At 36.6% G+C, this 25042-nt stretch overlaps 3 protein-coding genes across 3 annotated transcripts in view; all 3 read left to right on the forward strand.

Moving 5' to 3' along the window:
- LOC114469414 (opioid growth factor receptor-like) overlaps window positions 1-17915 on the forward strand; it is a 33205-nt gene extending 15290 nt beyond the window's left edge. Inside the window, exons 6-8 of the mRNA XM_028456923.1 lie at window positions 17113-17236; window positions 17316-17449; window positions 17559-17915. The gene's annotated coding sequence lies outside the window, so the exon portion shown is untranslated. The remainder of the gene's footprint in view (window positions 1-17112; window positions 17237-17315; window positions 17450-17558) is intronic.
- LOC114469417 (acidic repeat-containing protein-like) lies at window positions 14289-16977 on the forward strand. Its single transcript, XM_028456925.1, has 6 exons — window positions 14289-14429; window positions 14513-14621; window positions 15103-16487; window positions 16562-16627; window positions 16721-16844; window positions 16922-16977. The coding sequence occupies exons 1-3, from the start codon at window positions 14289-14291 to the stop codon at window positions 16011-16013; spliced, it is 1161 nt and encodes a 386-aa protein (XP_028312726.1). The 3' UTR covers window positions 16014-16487; window positions 16562-16627; window positions 16721-16844; window positions 16922-16977.
- A 5491-nt stretch (window positions 17916-23406) lies between the features above and the next one.
- On the forward strand, window positions 23407-24468 carry LOC114470226 (C-C motif chemokine 19-like). The gene is made up of 4 exons (XM_028458287.1): window positions 23407-23513; window positions 23602-23716; window positions 23946-24038; window positions 24129-24468. Exons 1-4 carry the CDS (start codon window positions 23453-23455, stop codon window positions 24166-24168), a joined length of 309 nt encoding a protein of 102 aa, XP_028314088.1. The 5' UTR covers window positions 23407-23452; the 3' UTR covers window positions 24169-24468.
- Window positions 24469-25042: the final 574 nt, after the last annotated feature.

A 25042-nucleotide genomic window follows, 5' to 3' on the forward strand; every position in this document is an offset into this window, starting at 1 on the left:
GTGAATTGTCTTGTGTTTGATTGCAGAGTTTTGCTTCAGAGGAGAATCAGACAGTTCCAGCTGTTCGTCACCACAGCAGAGAATGAGACACCAGCGCTGCAGTGTTTACACAGACTGCTTTAGTTTAAACTTTATATCAAAAACTATTCAACTTTCAACTCACTTTCCATCACAATCTCGACGCTACAGATCACTGTACGCCAAAACAACCCGCCATAAAAACAGTTTCTTCCCCCAGGCTGTCACTCTGATCAACACTAAACAGTCAAAGAGTGTCAGACCTGGTTCTGTGAAAAAACCCTGGAACCAAAAATAACAACCCTGGATCAATCTGACACTGAGAATGTTCATGTACATACCTTTAATTTAAATGTTCTCCTGCACTACTTATCAATGCTCTACTGCACTATTTTCCTTTTATTATTATTATACTTTATTATTATCTTTCTTTTCTATTATTTTCCTTCTTTTTATCTTATTTTTTTATTTTTATTTTTTATTTTTTTATTTTTTATTTATTTTTTTTATACTTTTATTATTATAATTATTATTATCTTGTTATTTTATCGAGTTTGCACATTCTAGTCTAACTACTGTTTATATTTATACTTATGTTTATACTTATTATCATCTTTCTAGTTGATTGTTTATTATTGAATGTTTTCACTATTGGAGAGAGCACAGTTGACCGAGTCAAATTCCTCGTGTGTACAACATACACTTGGCGAATAAAGATGATTCTGATTCTGATTCTGATCTAAGCTCATCTTCATCACTGGGATGTTTCTTCATCAGTTCTTCATACAGACTGACACAGCTCACACATAGAGAAAATAATTTATGGAATATGACATTTAGACAGACTTTTCCTTTTCTCAAAGCTAAAGATTAGCTTTTTTTTTTTTTTTTTTTAGAACTTTATTTTTCTCTTTTTAATAGTAAACATAAGAAATAACGTTACAGAACATTCCTTGACAGCAAGACAGAGTATGCACAGCAATGTAAGAAAAACTAAAAAATTTGAATAATACAATATAGTAAAATAAAATAAGGAAAAAACATATTGGATCCCAGAAAACCGAACAAAGCTGACATGATACAAATACACAAATCGATTGATGGCAAATCAGAACATTACAGAAAAGTGTAGACCCCTCAGTTACCCAGGTATCTCTCTATGGGTGACCATCTCCTCATGAAGACCTCATACTTCAGCTGCAACTTTGCTGTTAAAGCCTCCATTCTATACACTTCTCTCACTCTTTGCTTCCATTGTACAACGGTTGGTGGCTGTGGATTCCTCCACTTTATTGTTACCATTTTCCTAGCAGTCATCAGGAGCACATGTAGCAGGTACCTTTGATCTTTTGTATACGTGTCTTTGGGAGTCAAATCAAGAAGAAACTGGCTCGGCGTGTATAATAAATCAACTCCCAGAACCTTATCTATCTCCATTTTTACACCTCTCCAGAAAGGAACCAAGATTGGGCAGTCCCAGAATATATGAGAATGGTCACCAACCATTCCACATCCTCTCCAACATTTTCTTGCATCTGGGTGGTCAACAAATTTAGAAACCACCAAAGGTGTGTTAAAGAACCTTATCTTTGTCTTCCAATCAAACTCCTTCCACATGTTACTATTAATTCCTTTATGGCAGCCATTACAAATTGTTTCCCACTCTCCATCCTCTATTATAATATTCAACTCCAGCTCCCATTTATTTTTAATATAGTTAGTATTATCTGATGTGTCCAGTAGCAGGTTTCTGTATAAATGGGAGACATGTTTTTTGTTGGGTAGATGATATTTTATTATATTAATCAGGTAAGTTTCAACATTTGATGGGGTAGTTTTAATTGTATTCCAATTTTTATGGTTTGTGATATAGTGTCTAATCTGAAAGTAACGAAACATATCACTTTGAGGTAGAGAGAACTTGTCTTGAAGATATGAGAATGGCTGTAGAACGTCATCACAGAACAGCTGATCAATAACCTTTAGGCCTCTGCCCTCCCATCTCTTAAAGGTTGTGTCCACTGTGGAGGGGGGGAAATCTGGATTTCCGATAATCCGTATTGCCCGCGAAAGACCGGCTGTCCCTTTAATTCCTTTCTGAACCGTTGACCACATTTTTAAAGTGTGTTTTATCCAGATATTTTTTATTTCCAGTTTCTTCTGTGACTGCTTATCCAGAAACACTAGGGTAGACAGTGGTATAGCTGGCAGTGAGTTTTGCTCAATGTTCACCCATCCTGACTCCACGTCATTATTAACCCAGGCTACCACCGCTGTTAGCTGTGCTGCCCAAAAGTAGTATTTCATACTGGGAAGGCCAAGTCCACCCCTCCTCTCTTCAAGGGTAAGCGTTTTAAGTCTCACTCTTGGTCTCTTATTTTGCCATATGAACCTAGATATAAGTCTGTCCAGCATTGTAAAAGCTGATGTTGGGACCAAAACTGGCAGAGACTGGAACAGGAACAAAAGTCTGGGAAGTAGGTTCATTTTAACAGCTTCCACTCTACCCAGAAGAGATAAAGGGAGCACATCCCATCTTGCCAGTTCCTTTCTAAAAGTTTCAAATATTTTTTCGTAATTAGCCTTGTATAATTGAGGCACATGGGGAGTGAGTTTGATTCCTAAGTATTTAAACCCCTGTTTGGTTCTGCAAAAAGACGCTGTGTCACTCAGCTGGTCAGGCCACGCCCCTGACACCATCAATGCCTCTGATTTGTTAGGGTTAACTTTATAGCCAGACACTACACCATATTCATTAAGATTTTTTAAGAGAGCAGGGATTGAGTGAATGGGATTTTCAATGAACAACAATATGTCGTCAGCATATAGGGCTATTTTATGCTGGTTCCCGCTCTCATCTCTTATTCCTTCTATAAGGGGGTTGCTCCTGATCAGTTCTGCAAGGGGCTCAATGCTGAGAGCAAAAAGGGCTGGTGAAAGTGCATCCCCCTGTCTTGTCCCCCGTCCCACCTCAAAAAATTCGGAGCATTGCCCATTGACCCTGACTCTTGACCGTGGATTCATGTAAAACACTCCAATCCAGTTCAGAAAAGTTTCATTAAACCCCATACGAGCTAACGTTTGCTCCAGAAATGTCCAGTCTAGTCTATCAAAAGCCTTCTCAGCATCTAAGCTGAGAAGCATTGATGGAGTCCGTCTATTAGAGGCAATAAATTGTAGATTTAGAGCTCGTCTAATATTATTAGTGCCTTGCCGTCCGGTAATGAACCCTGTCTGATCCGAATTAACTAGTTTCCGAATATGTGTTTGTATTCTGTTTGCCAGTATAGAGGTCAATATTTTCAGATCCTGACAAAGCAAACTTATAGGCCGATATCCCATACATTGAGTGGGGTCCTTTCCATCTTTATGTATAACGGAGATAATTGCTTCTGACCAGGTTTTTGGGGGGTCCCTGCCATCTAGTGCGTAGTTGTATACCCGGCATAAAATTGGGGCCAACTCATTACCTAGAACTTTGTAGTATTCTCCAGAGTATCCATCAACCCCTGGAGATTTGCTGTTCTTTAACTTACTGATACTATCTGTTACTTCCTGTATTGTTATAGGGGAGCTCAACCTCTCAGCCTCATCCTGTGTCAGTCTATTAAGTTGGACTAAATCCAGAACATCTGTTATTTTCTCCTTCTTCCCTACTAATTCTTGACTTTCATAAAGTTTCTTATAATATATAGCAAATGCCTCTGCTATTTCTTTTGGTTGGGAAGTGATTCTATTTGTGTCAGGATGTTTAATTTTAGGCACCACCCGACTTGATTGAGCCTTCCTTAACTGAAATGCTAATAATCTACTTGCTTTATTACCCATTTCATAATATTTTCTTTTCACAAACCGGAGCATTCCCTCAGCTTTATACGTGAGTAGATCGTCTAATTTTTGACGCTCCCGTTTTAGTAATTCTAATACATCCCTTCTTCTCGATATTTTGTGTTCCTTTTCTAACCTCACAATTTCAGTCTCCAGAGCATGTGCCCTGGCTTCCCTTTGCTTTTTTAATCTCGATGTAATTTGGATTATATGTCCCCTCATAACAGCTTTGGCCCCATCCCATAAAGTAGACAGGCTAACCTCTCCATTATCATTTATATCCATGTATTCTTTTAGTCTGTCACGTAGTTCTTGCTGGATTACGGGATCGTTCAATATTGAGACATTAAGTCTCCAGTATTTGAATCGTTGTTCTTGACCGAGCTTTATTTTAATCTTAACAGGGCCATGATCCGACAAGGTTATGGGTTCTATGTTGCTCTCTAACATTCTATGTACATCAGCCTTTGAGACCAGAAACATATCTAGTCTGGAGTAAGTCCCATGAACCTGTGACCTATACGTATAGTCTCTGCCTCTGGGGTGATGATATCTCCACACATCAATCAATCCCAATGCATCCATCATTCCCAGAACAGCAACTGATTTACGAGTTTGAGGTCTCTTTTCAGTGGGCAGTCTGTCTACATTTGAGTTCAGGACACAGTTATAGTCCCCTCCAACCACAATGATTCCCTCCCCTTCCTCCGCCAGTTTGGATGCCATTTTCTTGAAAAAAAGTGGACAGTCCTCATTTGGTGCATACAAGTTACAGAATGTGAATCTATTCTCCCCGATAGTACCTACCACCATGACGTATCTGCCTTCTGTGTCTTTCACCACCCTTTCGCAGTTAAAGAAAACACTCCTACTGATCAAGATCGCAACCCCTCTTTTTCTCCATCTTTCATGAGACGCACTGTATATTTGCTCCACCCAGCCTCTCCTTAATTTCAAATGTTCCACCTCGGACAAATGTGTCTCTTGCAACATCGCAATTGAGCAGTGCAAAGCTTTAAGTTGGTTGAGTATTTTCTTCCTTTTAATTGGACTTCCCAGACCCTTTATATTGTAACTAACCACAGTTAAACCATCCATGTACTGTTTTTAATCCTTAATGTCATAATACTTTGTATTCAGATTATAAGTGTCATATGCACCATCAACTGTTATAACATTCCTATCTGCCGTCAAGGAGGTAACGTGCAACAGAACAGAAACAAAGAACATTTTACAAAAAAGAACTTCAGAAAATAACCTGGCTTCCAAGTCCTCAACTGGTCTATCTTCAGTAGAGACCAGCTCCCGTATGAAACTGGGCGGAGGGTGGCGGAATCCCTCCGGGATAATGTCACTTTGTGTAGCAGTCCCACTTTTTTGGGTAAACTGCTGCGGCCATACGATGGCTGAGTGTAAATCACTCGAATTATCCATTGCATCTGCGACCACAACCCCAAACGACTTAATAATACTTTAGTTACATTTAAAACTCGGCAGAATATTTGGCAAAGAATAAAATAAAATCAAAAATATAGAAAATAAAATATAATAATAATTAAATATACATAATGAAAAATTTAAATTACGATAATGAAAATAAAATGATTTGCTCATTTTTTTTCTCTTTTTTTTTCCCTTCCCTTTCTACAAAAACAGAATGAGTATAAGAATTAAAGAAAAGTATCTAACAAAAACAGATAATAATAATTGTATACATAAAATAGAAATGGCAAATAAAGTTAACAAAACAATAAGATACCCAGATACAATAGATACTAAATATACAAATGTAATAGAAATAAACATAAACATGAATAATAACATAAATAGTAAAAAAAATAAATAAATAAATAAAGAAATAAAGAAATTTAAAAAAAAAAAAAAAAAAAAAAAAAAAAAAAATTAAAAAATTAAAAATAATAATAATAATAATTTTTCCAAGTTACGCGTACATTATATTATTTATATAATCCTTCAACATCTACAAGAATGTTTAACTTTAGCCCCTCAACAGAGTTAGCAACAACACCTTACTTCCTGCATGTTTCTCCAGTCATTTCACTAGAGGAAGAGCCTGCAGTCCTCCGTAGTAAACACGTTGACTTTCCGTCCACCTCGTTTCGTCTCCCATCTGTGCCTGACGAGCTCTCGTTCCACTTTGTCCCGTTCGTCAACACGGACCTGGATCTTCAATTCCCGGAGTATCGGCGCTGCGTCCATCACGGTCTGGAAAGTTTTTTCCTCTGAGCCCACGGTCATCCTCAACCGAGCTGGATACATGCATTTGGCTTTAATGTTTTTCTCCTTCAGCTGTTTAACAACGTGTCTGACCTGGGCGCGTTTCCTCTGCAGCTCAGGTGAGTAGTCATTATCAAAGTAGATCAGCCTCCCACCAATCTTCACTGTGCGCTGTTTCCACGCTTGTTGGAGGATCTGTTCCTTCACCGTGTAGTCCGCGAATTTAACCACAATGGATCGCGGAGGGTCATTTTCTTTTGGTTTGGGCATCAGTGCTCTGTGCGCCCGATCAATCCTAATGTCGTCTTCAGTTAGCGGCAACTCCTCCAGCACTTTCGGTAGCAGCTGTTTAATAAACGCCACCATGTCTTTCCCCTCGCTGCCTTCGGGGACCTGGTACAGCCTTAAATTCTTCCTTCTCGCCCGATTCTGAAGGTCCTCACAACGTTCCATAAGTTCTGCCTCACGCTGTAATAAGAAGCCGATGGCTTTTCCGTGGGCCGCGGTGGTCTCCTCCGTGGTTGTTATACGCTGCTCCGCGTCAACAACCCTCTTTTCCAGTGTCGTCAGTTGTGCGCTTAAACCAGAGACTGACGTTTCAAGCTTTGTGAATGATTCTTTGGTTTGGCCTTTAAATTCTTTTACATCCATCATCATCTGTAGAATGTCCTCCCGAATGTCTTGGTTTGACTTGGCGATAGCTTGCAGCATTTCGGTCATGTTTTTCTCCGTAGCTTCAGCACCTCTGCTGGCGCTAGCTGCTTCGAGGTTAGCAGGCCTGTTAGCATCAGTTGTTTCAGTCGATTTCTCTTCTCCGTCTTTGTTTCTAAATTGATATCTTGAGAGCCTGTCGGAGGCATTTGTCTTTGTTGCGTCGGTAGGCATGTTTTTGCCGAGTTTTTTGTTTAAATGTCGTTTGGTTGGTTGTTTAGTCGGCAGAGCTCAAACTTATGCGACCTACATAAACATGGCGCCGCCGGAAGTCTCTAAAGATTAGCTTTTATATAAGGTTCTAATATTGAAAGCAGAGTATGATGCATACATTCCAACCTCAATTTTCTTTAAACAATTTACAAAGTATTTTTTAGCTTAAATTGAGTCAATTTCTATCAACAAATTGCCAATGTATTGGTTTTTTTTTTTTTTTTTCTTTTACACCATCTCTCTCCCAGTAGGTCTGATGTGGATATCTGCACATGTCATGTGTTAGGTGTGCTAAGCATGTATATATAAATATATTGTACAGTATAATAAAATGTTATTTATTGTCTATACAGTGTCTGTGAGTATTTATTAGCGGAGTACTTATGCCAGGCTTGAGTAACTCTAACTACATTTATCTATGAACACTTAATTTGATTATATTTAATTTCTAACATGAACACAACAGCAGTGTATTTACCACAATGAAAATGCTAATAATAGTAATTTAAAAAACAATCAAACACAGCAAAGTGAGAATAAATGGTTAAAATCCTGCATGTGAAGCCTGTACGTGTTCAAAAAGGACTCGGAGGAAGGATAAACGTATATGATCCTACCCCTTGTACTAACAAATTTGGCTTTAAAATAAGGCAGTAACAAAGCTTTACTTCACTAAGTTTGGTGTTCAAAGAGTTATACATTTCAAAATGTTACCACATGTTGTGAAAAATTCCTGGTGAGAACCCTGTTTTATATATATATATATGTTCATATTCCTTCTGAGTTTTTAAATTACACATTTTTGAGGATTTGTTTTGGGGGCCACACAAAGTTACACTGAGGGCCACATTTAGGATGTTTTGTGTTCTGTCTTATTTATTTGTTGTTCCAAGTTTTATTCATCCTGCTGTGATATGTACATTAATAACGATGACACATAAATTCACCTACATCTTTTTTCACCTTCAAGTAATAAATCACAAAAGTCATGTTGGTAGGCGTTTTTTTTTTTTTTTTTTTTTTTTTTTTTTTATCATGCCATTTCTCATTAAAAGCACTAGGTGACAGCAGATCTCATTATATCCTCAAAGGTTTGGAGGGATTCTATAAAAAAAAAATTGTTTGGGGTCATAATCCAAAAACACAGGATCCTCATAGAGCAAGAGACATACTTCAGTCATTCTTTCTTTAGTTTGAAGGAGTTGAACTAGTTGGCAATATACTATAATTTTTTTCTTAAATGAAAGTGTGCCAAATTATTATTATTATAACACTGCCCTCTCTTTTTATATCCTCCCTTTAATAAAGTGTTTCTTACCCTTCCTTGGGGAGGGCTGGTGATGGTCACAATCATGCAATAAAATAAATTCATTAATTTAATTGCAATAACAAAACATATATTGCTGTCTTTAGAAGATTCACTTCTTGAAGTGTTGACCTTTGACAGCAATTGCAGAGAGAGAGAAAGAGAAAAAAAAGAAAATTGGCAAAAATTACAAATCTGTGTCTGGATTTGTTATAAAATGCAGGAAAAACAGAAAACTGACCTTGACCTTAAATATGAATTTGAGCAAAGGTCAAAGCACACAAGACGACTACAAAAATAACAGAAAATTACGATAAAAAACACATAAAATGCCTCATAACAAACTAAATAACAGCAAAAGCACACAGAATGACATGAGGAAACACACAAATTGACATAAAAAACAAAACAAATCCAAAAACAGAAAAATACACAAATCGACCACAAAAACACACAAAATCTATTGTTCTTCCTGGTATTAATGCTCAGATTGGTCATAATTTTACATGCTGACATGAATGTTGATATTGTGGATCTTGGATCAGAGGATCACATTGTTGTTTCCCGTCTCTGTTCTGAATGTCGCCCATATTCATTCTTCATCTTCCTTTAAACTGCCCTCATTTTATCCTGTTTGATTCTCTTCACTTATTTGCTGCCTTTGTTCAGTCAATCCCTGTCTGCATAGTGTCTTTAACTTCATACTCATGATCGTACTTCAAACTATCTAAAACTTAAATAATTGCTCACATATAGTATTTTCCCCTTAAAGTGACCTCAACAGTGTAATATTTGGGTTCAGCAATAAAATAATAACAAGTCACTAACATATGGCAGTTTAGATATTTTTATTTTTTATTATTTGTATGAAAATTGAAATAAATCCAAATACCATCTCCTTAACAAAAAAATAAAAAAAATCAAAAACCATATAGATTAGTTACACTGCAACAAAGCCTCACTGTTGGAAAAATGCATTTATTCTTTGTAAGGGTCACTGTTCCTTGGTTGAACTAATTTTTATTTATTTTTTGTTGAATTTATTTTCTCTTTAAACTTTTGTATCTGGTTTCTATATGAGTGTTGTTCTTTTCTCCCAGTCTTTGCACTGAAAAGAAAGCTACTTTGTTTTACAGGAAATCAAAACCTTAGACTGGTGTCCCAGCTTTCTGCTGTGGTACATGCAGTTAGCAGTAGTATCCACTAAGGGGCGCTCTAACATTCCAATGCATTTTCCAATTCTTGCAAAAGACAATCTTTCAAATGCATGCAGCAGTATGAAAGAAATGGTGGCTGATATTTGCACACAAAAAAATATGCATTTACTATTTTATCCAAATCTACATTAGATAGTTTTTTTTTAAATCCAATTTTATTTCACACATTATGCTACTTTGACTATCTGGAAAGTTGACGAGCATGATGAATCCTGTTTATCATTGAGCATCATGCTTTATTACAGGATGTAAATATTATACCTCCACTGTACTGATATGCTATTCATTTGTTTCCCTCATGTCTGCATTTGTCATTTTAGGTTAATGCTGCATGCAGTGCAACTTTGCATGTTTTTGTTGCAATAAGCAGATTCATAAATGTATTGTAATGCATAATTGTGACCATCACCAGCCCTCCCTAAGAATGGTTGTGCTAGACATTATTAGAGGAAAATATATAAAAGAGAGGGTAGTGTTACATCTGAGTGAGGGGTGTAAATAAAAGGCTAAAGGGTTATGTAGTAGGGCTGGTTAATTAGCCCAATTTCCCAGAGCGATAAACTCTATGAAACTAACAATAAATTAAAGAAAATAAACTGAGAAATTCTGCACATGACAGTGTTGGAGCCATTTTGTATCTTTGACACATATGTTGCAATGTATCGTTGGAAGATTTTCTTCATTTTTTATCCAATATTATTGTCCCCATATATATATATATATATATATATATATATATATATATATATATATATATATATATATATATATGTCCAGTTATACATAATGTAAAATGCTACAAAAAATTAGGTATAAGGTTTTGAGATAGAATTCTGATATTTTTCAAATATTATATATATATATATATATATATATATATATATATATATATATATATATATATATCTATATATATATATATATATATGTACAAATGTACATACATTGTTTTTCTTAAAAAAAACTACAAAAAAATAAATAAACAAACAAGATAACATGCAACAACTTCCTCAGTTATACATCATTGGACAATATTTACAAACATGAACTAAATACACCATCAATTACAATTCAACTACCAAAACGACATGAGAAAAAGCACACAAAATTAATTAATAAATTTCTAGCATGAACATTTTCAATTTTATCAAGGAATCTTCGAAACAATAAAATATCCGATTTTAAAGCAGACTAGGACGGGCAAATCTGCATTTGTGTATACAATATTTTGTTATAAATAAATTATTGATAAAAAAATACGATTTTTATTTTTAAGGAAGATGCCAAATTGAACATTTTGAAAGACCAGAAATCAATGTTTATAATATTAGAAAACAATAATTTGGAAATTTTTCCACAATCATCAAAATAACATTCATGTCAGCATTTAGAATAATGACCAATCTGAGGCTTATTACAGGGAGGAACAAAGGGTTTGTGTGTTTCTGTTGTTGGTTTGTGTGTTTCTGCAGTATTTTTGTGTATCTTTGATGTTGTTTTGTGCGTCTTTATTGTCATTTGGTGTGTTTTTGAGTCATTTTGTAGATTTATGTGTATTTTTCTGTTATCTTTAAGTACTTTTGTGTGTTTTTCATTGTCATTTTGTTGTTTTGTTTTTTGGAGTCATTGTTTAATGTTTTATTGTGTTTTTTGGAGTCAATTTGTTGTCGTTTTTTAATTCATATTTGGATTTCTGTTGTTTTTGTATTTTTGTTTTTGTTTCTTTAATTATGGTTTTGGGCTTTTTGCAGTCATTTTGTGTGTCTTTAAGTAATTGTGTTGTGGTTTTGAGCATTTTTTCTGTTTTTGTGTGAGTCTTTGGAGTCAATTTGTGTGTCTTTAGATTCATGTGTTTTTTTTTGTGTGTGTGTGTTAATAATATTAAATATATTGTGAATATTGTTATTCTTGCGTGTGTGTATGTGTGTGTTCGTCTTCAAATCTGCGGTGCAACGTCACCGGTTCTCACAAGCGTAGTAATAAAATATTTATTTTACCTTTGAGTGTTTTCCACTTCTGAAGTGACATTCTGAATCCTCATCCCCATCTAGTGGCAGGAAAAAATCTGACTTTTCTGAAGTGAAAATCCAGTGACCAAAACATGCACTGACCCTCTGTGTCATCTCATAGATTTCTAGAGAAGGACCTGTGCATTATTCATTTACCTAAAGAAGAAGAAATTAAAGAAGATTCATCCATTGTCATTTCATAGCACATCCTCATCAGCAGTAATGGAGAAAAATATTATCTCACACACATAAAGACCTCTTAAGTTACACTGTTATAAAAGAATTCATAACTACATTATGTAGTGCACATTTAGTCACAAAAAGGCAAAAAAAAAAAAAAAAAAAACCGCAAAAAAAACCCACATAGTTTAAACTAACATACCTAAATATAAATCAGACACTGTACACAAAATAACGAGTAGGAGCAGAAAGACATTTATTCACCCAGACATTGAACTTATCTTCTGAGCTTCGGTGTCAAATCCCTCTGTAAACCTCCATGGACGTTTATACGGTCCAAGAATGTCTTCTTAAATTCGCAGTTATTTGCTCTATTTTCGCCCCGGAATTGAAGCTCTGATCTATAATCTCTTGAATGGTTTAAATTACCGTAATGCCAATAAAATGGCTCAAAAGAGCAACTTCTTAGCGTTGAAAAACTGTTTCAATTGTAAAGATAGATCAAATATTGGCGGAGTTACGATAAATTAATCAGAATCAGAATCAGAATCAACTTTATTGGCCAGGGGTGAATGAATACACACGAGGAATTTCTTTTGGTGACCTGTGCCCTCTCAGGTAGTGTAACATTAAATAATAACAATCAACTAGAATAAAGAAAAATAAATTAAATAAAGAAAAATAAATTAAAAAAAAAGAAGTATAAACATAAATATAAGAGTAGTTAGACTAATATGTGCAAACTAAATAAAACTAACAAGATAATAACAATAATAATAATAATAATAATATAATAATAGTAGTAATAATAATAATAATAATAATAATGAAATAAAATAAAAATACAATAATAATAATAATAATAATAATGAAATAAAATAAAAATACAATAATAATAATAATAAGATAATAGTGCAGTAGTGCATTGATGAGTAGTGCAGGTGAACATTTAAATGAAAAAATTATGTCCAAAAGAAATTCCTCGTGTGTATTCATTCACCCCTGGCCAATAAAGTTGATTCTGATTCTGATTCTGATTAAAGTAATCACAGTGATGCGTTCATAGTCCGTAGGAAACCAGCCTATCATAATTAACTTTACGCGCTAAAACCTGACGTGAAAGTGGACAAATTGTCATCCCACGTAAATATTTTATTTTATCAATCATATAAAACGTTTAGAGAGCCTATAACAATACATACATGTAAAAAAAAAAAAATATTTCATATATTTGATACATTTTGTACGTGTGTGCGTGAACATGACGTCGTAGCCGTGGAAACAACGCAGCCTGCGTTATTTAAAAGTTCAGTTTTTTTAAACTTCAGTTACTCTGCGAGCAACGAGAGACGGAGAGAGACGTGTTGTGAACTCTGAGCAGAGAAAGCAGAAAGAAAGTTAACCAGACCCACACAAAAAGTCTTATTAAAGACTTCTACAGAACCAGGACTTCAAACCAGGACCAGACAGAGAAAGACTTCTAATCAGAGAAGAAGTTCAGACCAGGAGGAGACCATGGGGCCACGCATGGCGGAGCGTAAGTCATGTTTTAATGATTCTTATCTGATAAACCTACTTTAATCATTAGCACTAAACATGATGGAGTCTAAACATTTCATCATTTAATCGTCAGGTTTGTGTCGGTATGTCTTTAAATTAGGTTTAGGGCCTGATACGTTTTCTTTACACAGGTTTAGGTTTAAAAACGGTCGAATATTTAAAAATAAACATGTATAGGCGTACAGAAAGTTGTGTTAACTCGACAAAAATTAAGAAATGCTGATAAGATTTAGTGATAATTTTACTCTGAAGTGAGCGTTTGGGCTGCAGTGGTGTATTTAGTGGAAAAAGTAAAAAAATATTTAAGTCCTGTTCTGAGGTAGATTTGATTAGAAATTTGTACTTTATTTTATACTTTATAAATATTAGAATATTGATTAATTTTGTTTGTTTGTTTTTAGCAGCTAATGAAGTTCAGTTAGACTGGGTGAAATGTTACCAATGATGCTGTTTGCATTGTTTGTGTTTGAATATTTCTTTGACTCATTCTAATAATGCTGGTGATGTTTAATCTGTTTGCACATGTTTTATTTTACACATTGATGAGTTTCTTAATGTGGAGGGATTTCTCCTGATATAAGTTAAAATGGCTTATTTTTTCACTTATTTCGTTATTATGTTATTCACACATTATGCATTTCAAAAAAGCATTGCAATATTCAATTACACTTGGCATGTTTTTGTTCATAACTTACTGCACATACTCAACTGTTCAACAGTCCTTCCATGTGTAAATTACTGTGTGGAGGTTGGAGGAAACTATCAGTAGGCTACAATACTTCCAATAATTATTATTCGTATTTATAAGCCTCTTGTGGACAAGTGTTGACTGTGGGGGAAACAAGGGAGAGGGAGTTAGGGGGAGTTCAGCAGCCAGTGCATCAGCAACTGATGTGCATGTGAGAGCCGCCATTGTGAACCATAGCGCCACCCCGGACCTACAAGACCAGGCAGGTAAACCAGATGTCCCAAATACTCTAGGTAGATGGACCCGGAGGGGAGGCAAGGATGCCCAAACCAGACCCTCCCCTCCTCAAAGGAGAGGGAGTTGGGGTGGGGAGTGCAGCAGCCCGTCCATCAGCAACCGATGTGCATGTAAGAGCTGCTATTGTAAACTATAGCACCACCCTGGATCCACAAGACCAGCAGGTAGGTGGACCTCAACACCCCTCCCTAGAAACCAGATGTCCCAAAGACTCTAGGCCCAACAGAGTTACCACCCATTCTCCCAGCACACCCTCGTGAGCCCACGGAGCCAAAGACCAAACGCACCCAGCCGCCTTTCTGCACTGCACAAGGACGGCGACCCACCAGATGTTGCGATCGCTGTGCGTGATCGACGTGCGTGACCGACAACCTCCCCCACTAAAGAAACCCACAAGGCGACCAACAGAACTGACCCCCAATGACAGCCAGATTTGCCGCCCCAGTCCAACCCACTGCAAAGACATTAAGACGTGGCCAGTACCGAGCCACACCAGAAGAGAAAAGGCCACACCACAAGACCAATTCAGACTGACATCGCAATACCAGTACCCCCCCATGCAACCCCAAAGTCCCACCACCCCACTGGGCCCACCCGCATCTTCCAGATGGGTCTATAGTCTACATGGTCCACTCCCCACCCTGTTATGTGCTTCTCCATTCCCCAATGGTGAAGCACAACAATCATTAAAGGAAAACCAATTACAGCTTTAGTGTTTCAGTACGTGGAGTGAGACTGTAGAACAGTTTAAATATATACAACTAAAGGAATATCCAAATATGTTTCAGTTCCAAAAGAGCTTTAAAGATTTGCTATTCATAAGGTGATGAAATGAAGATGTTTTAAAATCACTGTATACTAACCTATTTCTTTATTCATTCAATTACTTTTTTATTTTAGGTTTTTTTCCTGACAGGGCTGGACTTCTAGGTTGGGTCCCAGGCTGGGCAGAACCTCCGGGTTTTGTCCCAGACTGGGAAGAACCTCCGAGTTGGGTCTCGGGCTGGGCAGAACCTCCGGGTTTTGTCCAGACCTGGTACGCAACTCCTGAAGACCAGGAAGACCCAGAAGACCAGGAAGACCCAGAAGACCAGGAAGACCAGGAAGACCCTGAAGACCAGGAATACCCTGAAGACCAGGAAGACCCAGAAGACCAGGAAGACCCTGAAGACCAGGAAGACTCTGAAGACCAGGAAGACCAGGAAGACCCAGAAGCACCACAAGACCCTGAGGAGGACCTTCCAGAGTGGACCGTGTTCTACTACTACGAGGTGGTCCCGACCTGGTACGCAACTCCTGAAGACCAGGAATACCCTGAAGACCAGGAAGACCCAGACGACCCTGAAGACCAGGAAGACCCAGAAGACCAGGAAGACCCGGAAGACCCAGAAGACCCAGAAGACCAGGAAGACCCAGAAGACCCAGAAGACCAGGAATACCCAGAAGACCAGGAAGACCCAGAAGACCCAGAAGCACCAGAAGACCCTGAGGAGGACCTTCCAGAGTGGACCGTGGTCTACTACTACGAGGTGACCCCTGGCTGGGAGACCCCTGAGGAATCTGTTTCCTCAGCCTCCAGTGACTCAGAGGATGAAGGTGAGTATTCCCAGGAGTCACCACTTGGACGCAGTGTCTCCAGGCAGAGGTACGTAGACAGTTCTGAGGAACCTGCATCGTCTGACTCTGACAGTCAGTGTGAGCCTGAGACGAAGAGGCCGAGACGGGACAACAGCTCTGACTCATCTTAGAGTCATCTGTGCATTTCCTTTTCCTGCTCCTCTCCATCTATGAGCAGAGTTCTTTGTTTTTACCTGGCTTCCACAGCTAGTCCTTGCGTCTGGCGGGATTAGCTCAGCCTTTGGTACATTGACACCAACCAAGGCTGGCCATTTGAGTGTCCGTGTGTGTTTGTCCAGTGCGTCTTGCACCTGGGCTCTTTTGTAAACAGTTGTTTTAGGTAAGTTGGCCTTTGCGTCTTGCAGGGGGGGCTGATGTCCCAGGCAGCGTCTGGTACCTGGACTTTTTGAAATGGTAAGGATTTAATTTTTTGTTTCTTTATGACGGGCCAGGGCCAGAGTGGTTGTCCTGTCACTGTTGTAAAACCTGTATGATATATTAGGTTATGTTAGGTTAGAGATAACCTTTTCCCAGCAAGTGAAGACAGGATGAGACATCAGCAGAGGACAGAGACCAAAGAAGACTTCTTTATCAACCAAAACAATGTAAGCAAAAATACTGAACACACATTGAATGTAAAAATAAACTGTTCTTTATAATAATGCCGATAAAATGCCAGCATCCACAGCAGCAGTCCCACAAGCAGCCTGAGGAGGAGACATCAGCAGAAAGCAAAACAATCAATGTAAGTAAAGCTTCTCATTGACACAGAAAGACACTGAACTAATGTTTATTGTAAAAATAGACATGATTTTACACTAATGCTGTAAAATGTTAGACAGGAGTGCCGGCATCCACTGATGGAGGAGGAGGATGAAGATGGAGGAAGGAGCACCAGCACCTACAGCATCTTGAGGAGGAAACATCAGCAGGACAGAAAGACTTCTATTCACCAAAACAATGTAAGAAAAATACTACACATTTAATGTAAAAAAAAAAAAAAAAACATTACGCTATACTAATGCCTGAAAAATGTTAGACAGGAGTGCCGGCATCCACTGATGGAGGAGGAGGATGAAGATGGAGGAAGGAGCACCAGCATCCAGGAAACATCAGCAGGACAGAAAGACTTCTATTCACAAAAACAATGTAAGCTAAATACTACACATTTAATGTAAAAAAAACAAAAAAAAAAGACATTACGCTATACTAATGCCTGTAAAATGTTAGACAGGAATGCCGGCATCCACTGATGGAGGAGGAGGATGAAGATGGAGGAAGGAGCACCAGCATCTACAGCATCTTGAGGAGGAAACATCAGCAGGACAGAAAGACTTCTATTCACCAAAACAATGTAAGCTAAATACTACACATTTAATGTAAAAACAAAAAAAAAAAAACATTACGCTATACTAATGCCTGTAAAATGTTAGACAGGAGTGCCGGCATCCACTGATGGAGGAGGAGGAGGAGGATGAAGATGGAGGAAGCAGCTCCAGCATCCACAGCATCTTGAGGAGGAAACATCAGCAGGACAGAAAGACGTCTATTCACCAAAACAATCAATGTAAGTAAAGCCTCTCATTACACAAAATTAATCTGAATACTCGTTTAATGTAAAAAATAAAGATGACTTTTATACTAATGTCTGTGAATTGTCTTGTGTTTGATTGCAGAGTTTTGCTTCAGAGGAGAATCAGACAGTTCCAGCTGTTCGTCACCACAGCAGAGAATGAGACACCAGCGCTGCAGTGTTTACACAGACTGCTTTAGTTTAAACTTTATATCAAAAACTATTCAACTTTCAACTCACTTTCCATCACAATCTAAGCTCATCTTCATCACTGGGATGTTTCTTCATCAGTTCTTCATACAGACTGACACAGCTCACACGTAGAGAAAATGATTTATGGAATATGACATTTAGACAGACTTTTCCTTTTCTCAAAGCTAAAGATTAGCTTTTATATAAGGTTCTAATATTGAAAGCAGAGTATGATGCATACATTCCAACCTCAATTTTCTTTAAAGAATTTACCAAGTATGTTTTAGCTTAAATTGAGTCAATTTCCTTCAACAAATTGCCAATGTATTGTTTTTTTTTTATTTTTTTTTACACCATCTCTCTCCCAGTAGGTCTGACGTGGATATCTGCACACATGTCATGTGTTAGGTGTGCTAAGCATGTATATATAAATATATTGTACAGTATAATAAATTGTTATTTATTGTCTATACAGTGTCTGTGAGTATTTATTAGCGGAGTACTTATGCCAGGCTTGAGTAACTCTAACTACATTCATCTATGAACACTCACCAATTAATTTGATTTAATTTAATTTCTAACATGAACACAACAGCAGTGTATTTACCACAATGAAAATGCTAATAATAGTAATTTAAAAAACAATCAATCACAGCAAAGTGAGAATAAATGGTTAAAATCCTGCATGTGAAGCCTGTACGTGTTCAAAAAGGACTCGGAGGAAGGATAAACGTATATGATCCTACCCCTTGTACTAACAAATTTGGCTTTAAAATAAGGCAGTAACAAAGCTTTACTTCACTAAGTTTGGTGTTCAAAGAGTTATACATTTCAAAATGTTACCACATGTTGTGAAAAATTCCTGGTGAGAACCCTGTTTTTTATATATATATATATATATATGTTCATATTCCTTCTGAGTTCTTAAATTACACATTTTTGAGGATTTGTTTTGGGGGCCACACAAAGTTACACTGAGGGCCACATTTAGGATGTTTTGTGTTCTGTCTTATTTATTTGTTGTTTCAATGGCTGTTACAGAAAAAAACTAATAAACAAATGTAAACAAATGAACACCAGTAACAAATCTATTGGGAGTAAATATTATTATAAAAAAGTTATTGATTTATCACGTTTGACTTTGTGTCACATTTCTTCTGTTTCAGGACAGTAACACATTTTTTCTGTAGTAAAAAAACAAGTTATGTAGATGTTTGTTCCCTTTTTTAATCAAAATATGCCGTGACTTTGTTTAATTCCAAGTTTTATTCATCCTGCTGTGATATGTACATTAATAACGATGACACATAAATTCACCTACATCTTTTTTCACCTTCAAGTAAAAAAACACAGAAGTCATGTTGGTAGGCGTTTTTTTTTATTATTTTTTTTTGTCATGCCATTTCTCATTAAAAGCACTAGGTGACAGCAGATCTCATTATATCCTCAAAGGTTTGGAGGGATTCTATAAAAAAAAAATTGTTTGGGGTCACAATCCAAAAACACAGGATCCTCATAGAGCAAGAGACATACTTCAGTCATTCTTTCTTTAGTTTGAAGGAGTTGAACTAGTTGGCAATATACTATAATTTTTTTCTTAAATGAAAGTGTGCCAATTTATTATTATTATAACACTGCCCTCTCTTTTTATATCCTCCCTTTAATAAAGTGTTTCTTACCCTTCCTTAGGGAGGACTGGTGATGGTCACAATCATGCAATAAAATAAATTCATTAATTTAATTGCAATAACAAAACATATATTGCTGTCTTTAGAAGATTGCACTTCTTGAAGTGTTGACCTTTGAGAGCAATTGCAGAGAGAGAGAGAGAAAGAGAAAAAAAAGAAAATTGCCAAAAATTACAAATCTGTGTCTGGATTTGTTATAAAATGCAGGAAAAACAGAAGACTGACCTTGACCTTAAATATGAATTTGAGCAAAGGTCAAAGCACACAAGACGACTACAAAAATAACAGAAAATTACAACAAAAAACAAATAAAATGACTCATAACAAACTAAATAACAGCAAAAGCACACAGAATGACATGAGGAAACACACAAATTGACATAAAAAACAAAACAAATCCAAAAACAGAAAAATACACAAATCGACAACAAAAACACACAAAATCTATTGTTCTTCCTGGTATTAATGCTCAGATTGGTCATAATTTTACATGCTGACATGAATGTTGATATTGTGGCCCTTGGATCAGAGGATCACATTGTTGTTTCCCGTCTCTGTTCTGAATGTCACCCATATTCATTCTTCATCTTCCTTTAAACTGCCCTCATTTTATCCTGTTTGATTCTCTTCACTTATTTGCTGCCTTTGTTCAGTCAATCCCTGTCTGCATAGTGTCTTTAACTTCATACTCATGATCGTACTTCAAACTATCTAAAACTTAAATAATTGCTCACATATAGTATTTTCCCCTTAAAGTGACCTCAACAGTGTAATATTTGGGTTCAGCAATAAAATAATAACAAGTCACTAACATATGGCAGCTTAGATATTTTTATTTTTTATTATTTGTATGAAAATTGAAATAAATCCAAATACCATCTCCTTAACAAAAAAATCAAAAAAATCAAAAACCATATAGATTAGTTACACTGCAACAAAGCCTCACTGTTGGAAAAATGCATTTATTCTTTGTAAGGGTCACTGTTCCTTGGTTGAACTAATTTTTATTTATTTTTTGTTGAATTTATTTTCTCTTTAAACTTTTGTATCTGGTTTCTATATGAGTGTTGTTCTTTTCTCCCAGTCTTTGCACTGAAAAGAAAGCTACTTTGTTTTACAGGAAATCAAAACCTTAGACTGGTGTCCCAGCTTTCCTGAAAATCACGTGATCACCCAAACAAGTTTCCACTCCCATAGCTGCCACCCCCATTGCCCCTACCCTATGGTTGTCAGATGAGACGCTTGATTAATGCATGTCGGCAGTTACAACATTCCTATGGTTTGTTTTCGAAGATGCAAACACCTCCAAAGGTTTCTGGTGTAACAAAAGAAGACAAAACAGTATTATTAATGAATTCTCATATTAAGCACCTGCCCCTGGCACCAGGTTTGCTCAGAAAATGACACATGAACAATGAAACTCAAAGAAACTCATTGACCTACCTTCCTTTGAAATGAAGTCTTCTTCACATTTCCACACCCTCACTGCTTCAATGAAAGGCAGCTTTACACTTGGCAAAAAAAACACAATTTCACGTGGGAATGGTTTAAAAAATTCTGTAATTAGGAACTTGCATGCATACACATGCACACTCACAAGAGCATCTTCCTTCAGGCGTAATATTAAAGAGCAGGACTTTTTACTGCTTGCTTCTGCTTCCATTGGTTTTTAAATGTTTTGTCAACAGCTAAAATTCAGGCTACTTCATGTTAAATTCAAAATGTTGTCTTGGCTATAGTATGAAGTATCTGTTTTCCACTCAAGGCTAAAACAAAAATCATTTAAAAGATTTCCACATGTGTTTGAGCAAGACCTGAACCACTTTACATGCAAATTGTATAAAATCACATCCTTCCATTTTAAATTTGAATTTTGAATTTGAAATACTTTAATAATCCCTGAAGGGAAATTACATTACACTCTTATTTTTTAGGGACATGCTTTTCACACATATTGGAAGGAATAACACACATGCACAAACAGGAACTGTGGACATGTATTAATGGAGAGATGTCAGAGTGGGGTTGCTTTTACAATGAAGGGAGCGCACCAGAGCAGTGCTGGAGTTTGGTGCCTTGCTCAAAGGCAAATCGGCAGTGCTCAAGAAGTGCCCTGGCACCTCTCCGGCTACCAGGGTAACTTCCATTTTTTGGTCCTCACCGGGACTTCAATTGGCGACCCTCCGGTTCCCAACCCATGTCTCTACGGACTGAGCTATAGCCGCCCATCCATTCATCCATTCATCCGTTAATCCATCCATCCATCCATCCATCCTATCCAATTCCTGATAACTAATGCTGAAAAGCTGAGTGGCAGAGACAATAACAAACACTGTCACATTAATTCCAGTAAGTTCATTTTGTCTTCTTTTTTCAAATGATATGTTACAGTTTCATGTATGCGGACAACTTTTTTCAGGAAATGTACTTTGAAATGTACTTTGATGTCAGGAGATCAAAGTAAATTTCAAAATAAGTTTTCCTGAAAAAAGTTGTCTGAATAAATTAATCCTTAACATATTAAACAATCTCACTCCTAAGAATAAATCACAAAATACAAAAGTTCTGTATTAGGAGTACATGCAAACTGTACTGTACTTACACAAACCTACAATACGCAATGGCCATTAGGGCGAAATTTTTATTCTGGTCAAATTTGGAATGTTGAAAATCATGGAATTTAAAGGTTACAGCAGCAGCTCACTTAATTTTCCATGTTAGCTGCAGCTGTATGACTAGCATAGCAGCAGTGCTGAATTCTATTAATGTTTTGTTTAACATGGGGTTGAACAATGAAGATCTTTCCACTGCGCTACCTTTTTGTGGTAACGCAGTGGAATGAAAACCATGAAAGTGGGTCACAGCCATCACACACTACAACTCAAGTGAACCTGCATTGCAAAAACACAAGCAGTACTAGGAAGCTAGAATTTTTAGGCCAGGCTGCCAGACTAAAAACGCCATTGACTTTGTTGTTGTTGTTTTTCTTCTTCTTGTTGTTGTTCTTGTTGTTGTGCACACTATTTAAAATCACTATTCCTCTGTTATTCTGAATGGATCGTGCTGAAATTTGGTGGGTATAATCTATGGATGTGTACGCATCGACGCTCGGAGTTTGATTTTCAATTTGGGGCCCAGAGGAGTCAAATATTACGATGGTTGGTGGTATCGACTCATTAGCACATACCAATATATAAATGGGGCCCATTACCTCGTACGTGTCATTTCATGGGGCGCCCCCGAGGGCCCCAATTTTCAAATGACTACTCCTCCTTTTGTTCTCCTTAGATCGGAATGCAGCTTGGTATAAATATGAATGAATGAATGAATATGATGAGAAGCTCTGAGCCCTTTTTTGGAAATGAGACCCCGGGGTCAACCACCCATTTTCGGTAATTTGCATTTTTGTGTGATGTATCGCTTCAAAGGTAATTCAACGTAGATTACGATTATGCCTCGCAAAATTCCCTTTTTTTGGCAATTTTCATTAAAGTTGTTTTCTCAACAACACGTGCCATTTCTTCACATACTATTCAACATGGAGACGTTCCGCGGGCCCAGCCGTTGTTTGCCCAAACTTGCTCTGCTTTATTAAGCAATACAAACTTGATATTCCAGTGGGTAAATACACAATATGTTAAAAAGTATCGGGCTCGGACTTATTGCTTTCGCAAATGTGCCCCTAATGAAAATTTTGGAACAAAAATGTATTCTGGCAACTGTGCTTTAAGATTGGTCTGTTAACAAAACTTTTTTTTTCAGCGTGATGGGGTCTGAAGCTAAAACATAAAATGACTTCATTTTCAAAGTAGCAAATACATTCATAATAAACAGTAATGCAGACATGCCAGACAACGATAACATCGTGTTTTGCTTCAGGGTAGAAAAATCTTGGCAAGAAAGTCAAGTGTGGGTGAGCTACAGTTACAACGGCGCGTGCACATCTCCCATTTTGGGTGCTTTCCAATTTCTTCCCATTCCATTGGAAGATCCTGAAATTGAACTTTCACTTTCTCAGGTAAACCTGTATAAAAGCACCTTCAGCTCTTCAACGTCTTCACACCATCACAAGGAGACTCTGAAAGCAGCCGAGCAGCACCGAAAAACAAAAAAAAAAATGACTTCTCGACTTAGTGTTCTGATCTTGCTGGGCGTCCTCTGCTTTGTGTTGACCACAGGTAAGAAACCCAACAGAAAGGTAATATGTAGGCAACTTTTGATAATTTCTGACGTTTTTTAATTATTTCTCATTGTTTATCACAATAGGTAACCCCATAATGGACTGCTGTCTGAAGACGACCCAGAAAAAGTTCTCTTTCAAACTTGTCCAGAGCTACAAGATCCAGGAAGCTGCAAAAGGATGTGAAATCAGCGCTACTGTGTAAGAGTACTGACAATTACAAGTACAAGTGAATCCTACAAAAAATACTCAAGTGCAAGTAAAAAGTAATAGTACTCAAAGTAAAAGTTACTAGTTACTTTTACCCACCACGTTTATATTTGGTAATTAATCTTGATACACAGGTTTGTGCATTCATCTGTTTTGTACGGAATAAGTAGAACATTAGTTTATCCACAGCAATGATCGAGTCTCAATTTACATTTTCCAGGATTTTTACCAAAGGTGGAAGGAAACTGTGTTTGGCCCCACCAAAGGGAAATCCCTTCATCCAAGCTCTCATTGAAGATGTCAATCGAGCAAGGTGAGAATAAGGTTTCCCCATTCTTTACACAAAAACATATTGATAAGAAATGTCTTGCAGCTAACCTTCTCATGCTTATTCTTTTCCCAGAGGCAAGCAATGGAAAACAAAGCAGCAGATAAAAGTGTAGCGTTTGGACTTCACAAAGTGAACGTGCTCTGGCTGTTGTCCACCTCAAACTTTTTATTTTTTTTACCATATAATGTGAGAATAAACGAGAAACGAGCATGACGATGTACAGTTTTTGTGAGTGTTTGCTGTCATTTGAGGCTAACCACACTGTTATTATGGTTTTTTGCTATATTTGTATTGATTATATAGGTCCTGATGAATCCACTGTACTGTAAAAACATCCTTGTTACTTTATGCTGCTTGTTCAACTGTCCTTATTGTGCATTGTTGATAATGTGATGGAAAATGTACACTGTTCTGTAAAGGTTTTTGTTACATTTCATTAAAACAAAAACAAACAAAAAAACATTAAGTGGTTTTATTTTTCATTGTCATGATGAGAAATTAATATATCCTTAATAATCTTTAAATACCCACATGTACAATGAGTAAAAACGACCTGTCAATTAGATTAAATTAAATTAAAATTTAGAAATTAATAATGAAAGTTAAATTGTAACTAATTTTATTTATTCAGAAATAGATTTTTTTTCTTTTTTCTTTCGATTATTTTTTATCACAACTTTGTTAAGATAAGTGTTTACTGTTATACTAGTTATTATGCTTATTAAACTATTTTATTTTATTTTTTTATTTTAAGTGACAATAACTAGACTGACTAATTAGCATCCAAAATCACATTGAAAAATGATAATTGAAGATTTAAGAAAATGTTATGCTTTATATTTTTGTGGATTATAGCTGTAACAGATTTAGTTGATGAAAATCTTAATGATATTTAGTTGACTAAAACTAGGCTATAACTGGAATAGCCCGGATGGCTAAATTTGGACTAAAACTACTGCATTTCAGTTGAAAGACCATGACTAAAA

The sequence above is a fragment of the Gouania willdenowi genome, chromosome 9 (assembly GCF_900634775.1).
Source record: "Gouania willdenowi chromosome 9, fGouWil2.1, whole genome shotgun sequence".
Classification (NCBI taxonomy): domain Eukaryota; kingdom Metazoa; phylum Chordata; class Actinopteri; order Blenniiformes; family Gobiesocidae; genus Gouania; species Gouania willdenowi.

What these genes read in the sequence shown, in the direction of transcription:
- LOC114470226 (XM_028458287.1), top strand. Translation starts at nt 23,453, where the DNA reads ATGACTTCTCGACTTAGTGTTCTGATCTTGCTGGGCGTCCTCTGCTTT. An exon ending in TGTGAAATCAGCGCTACTGT is followed by an intron (nt 23,717 to 23,945) that starts GTAAGAGTACTG and finishes TACATTTTCCAG; the next exon opens with GATTTTTACCAAAGGTGGAA. An exon ending in GAAGATGTCAATCGAGCAAG is followed by an intron (nt 24,039 to 24,128) that starts GTGAGAATAAGG and finishes TTCTTTTCCCAG; the next exon opens with AGGCAAGCAATGGAAAACAA.
- LOC114469417 (XM_028456925.1), top strand. Translation starts at nt 14,289, where the DNA reads ATGCCCAAACCAGACCCTCCCCTCCTCAAAGGAGAGGGAGTTGGGGTG. An exon ending in TGGATCCACAAGACCAGCAG is followed by an intron (nt 14,430 to 14,512) that starts GTAGGTGGACCT and finishes CCATTCTCCCAG; the next exon opens with CACACCCTCGTGAGCCCACG. An exon ending in GATCGCTGTGCGTGATCGAC is followed by an intron (nt 14,622 to 15,102) that starts GTGCGTGACCGA and finishes GATGAAATGAAG; the next exon opens with ATGTTTTAAAATCACTGTAT.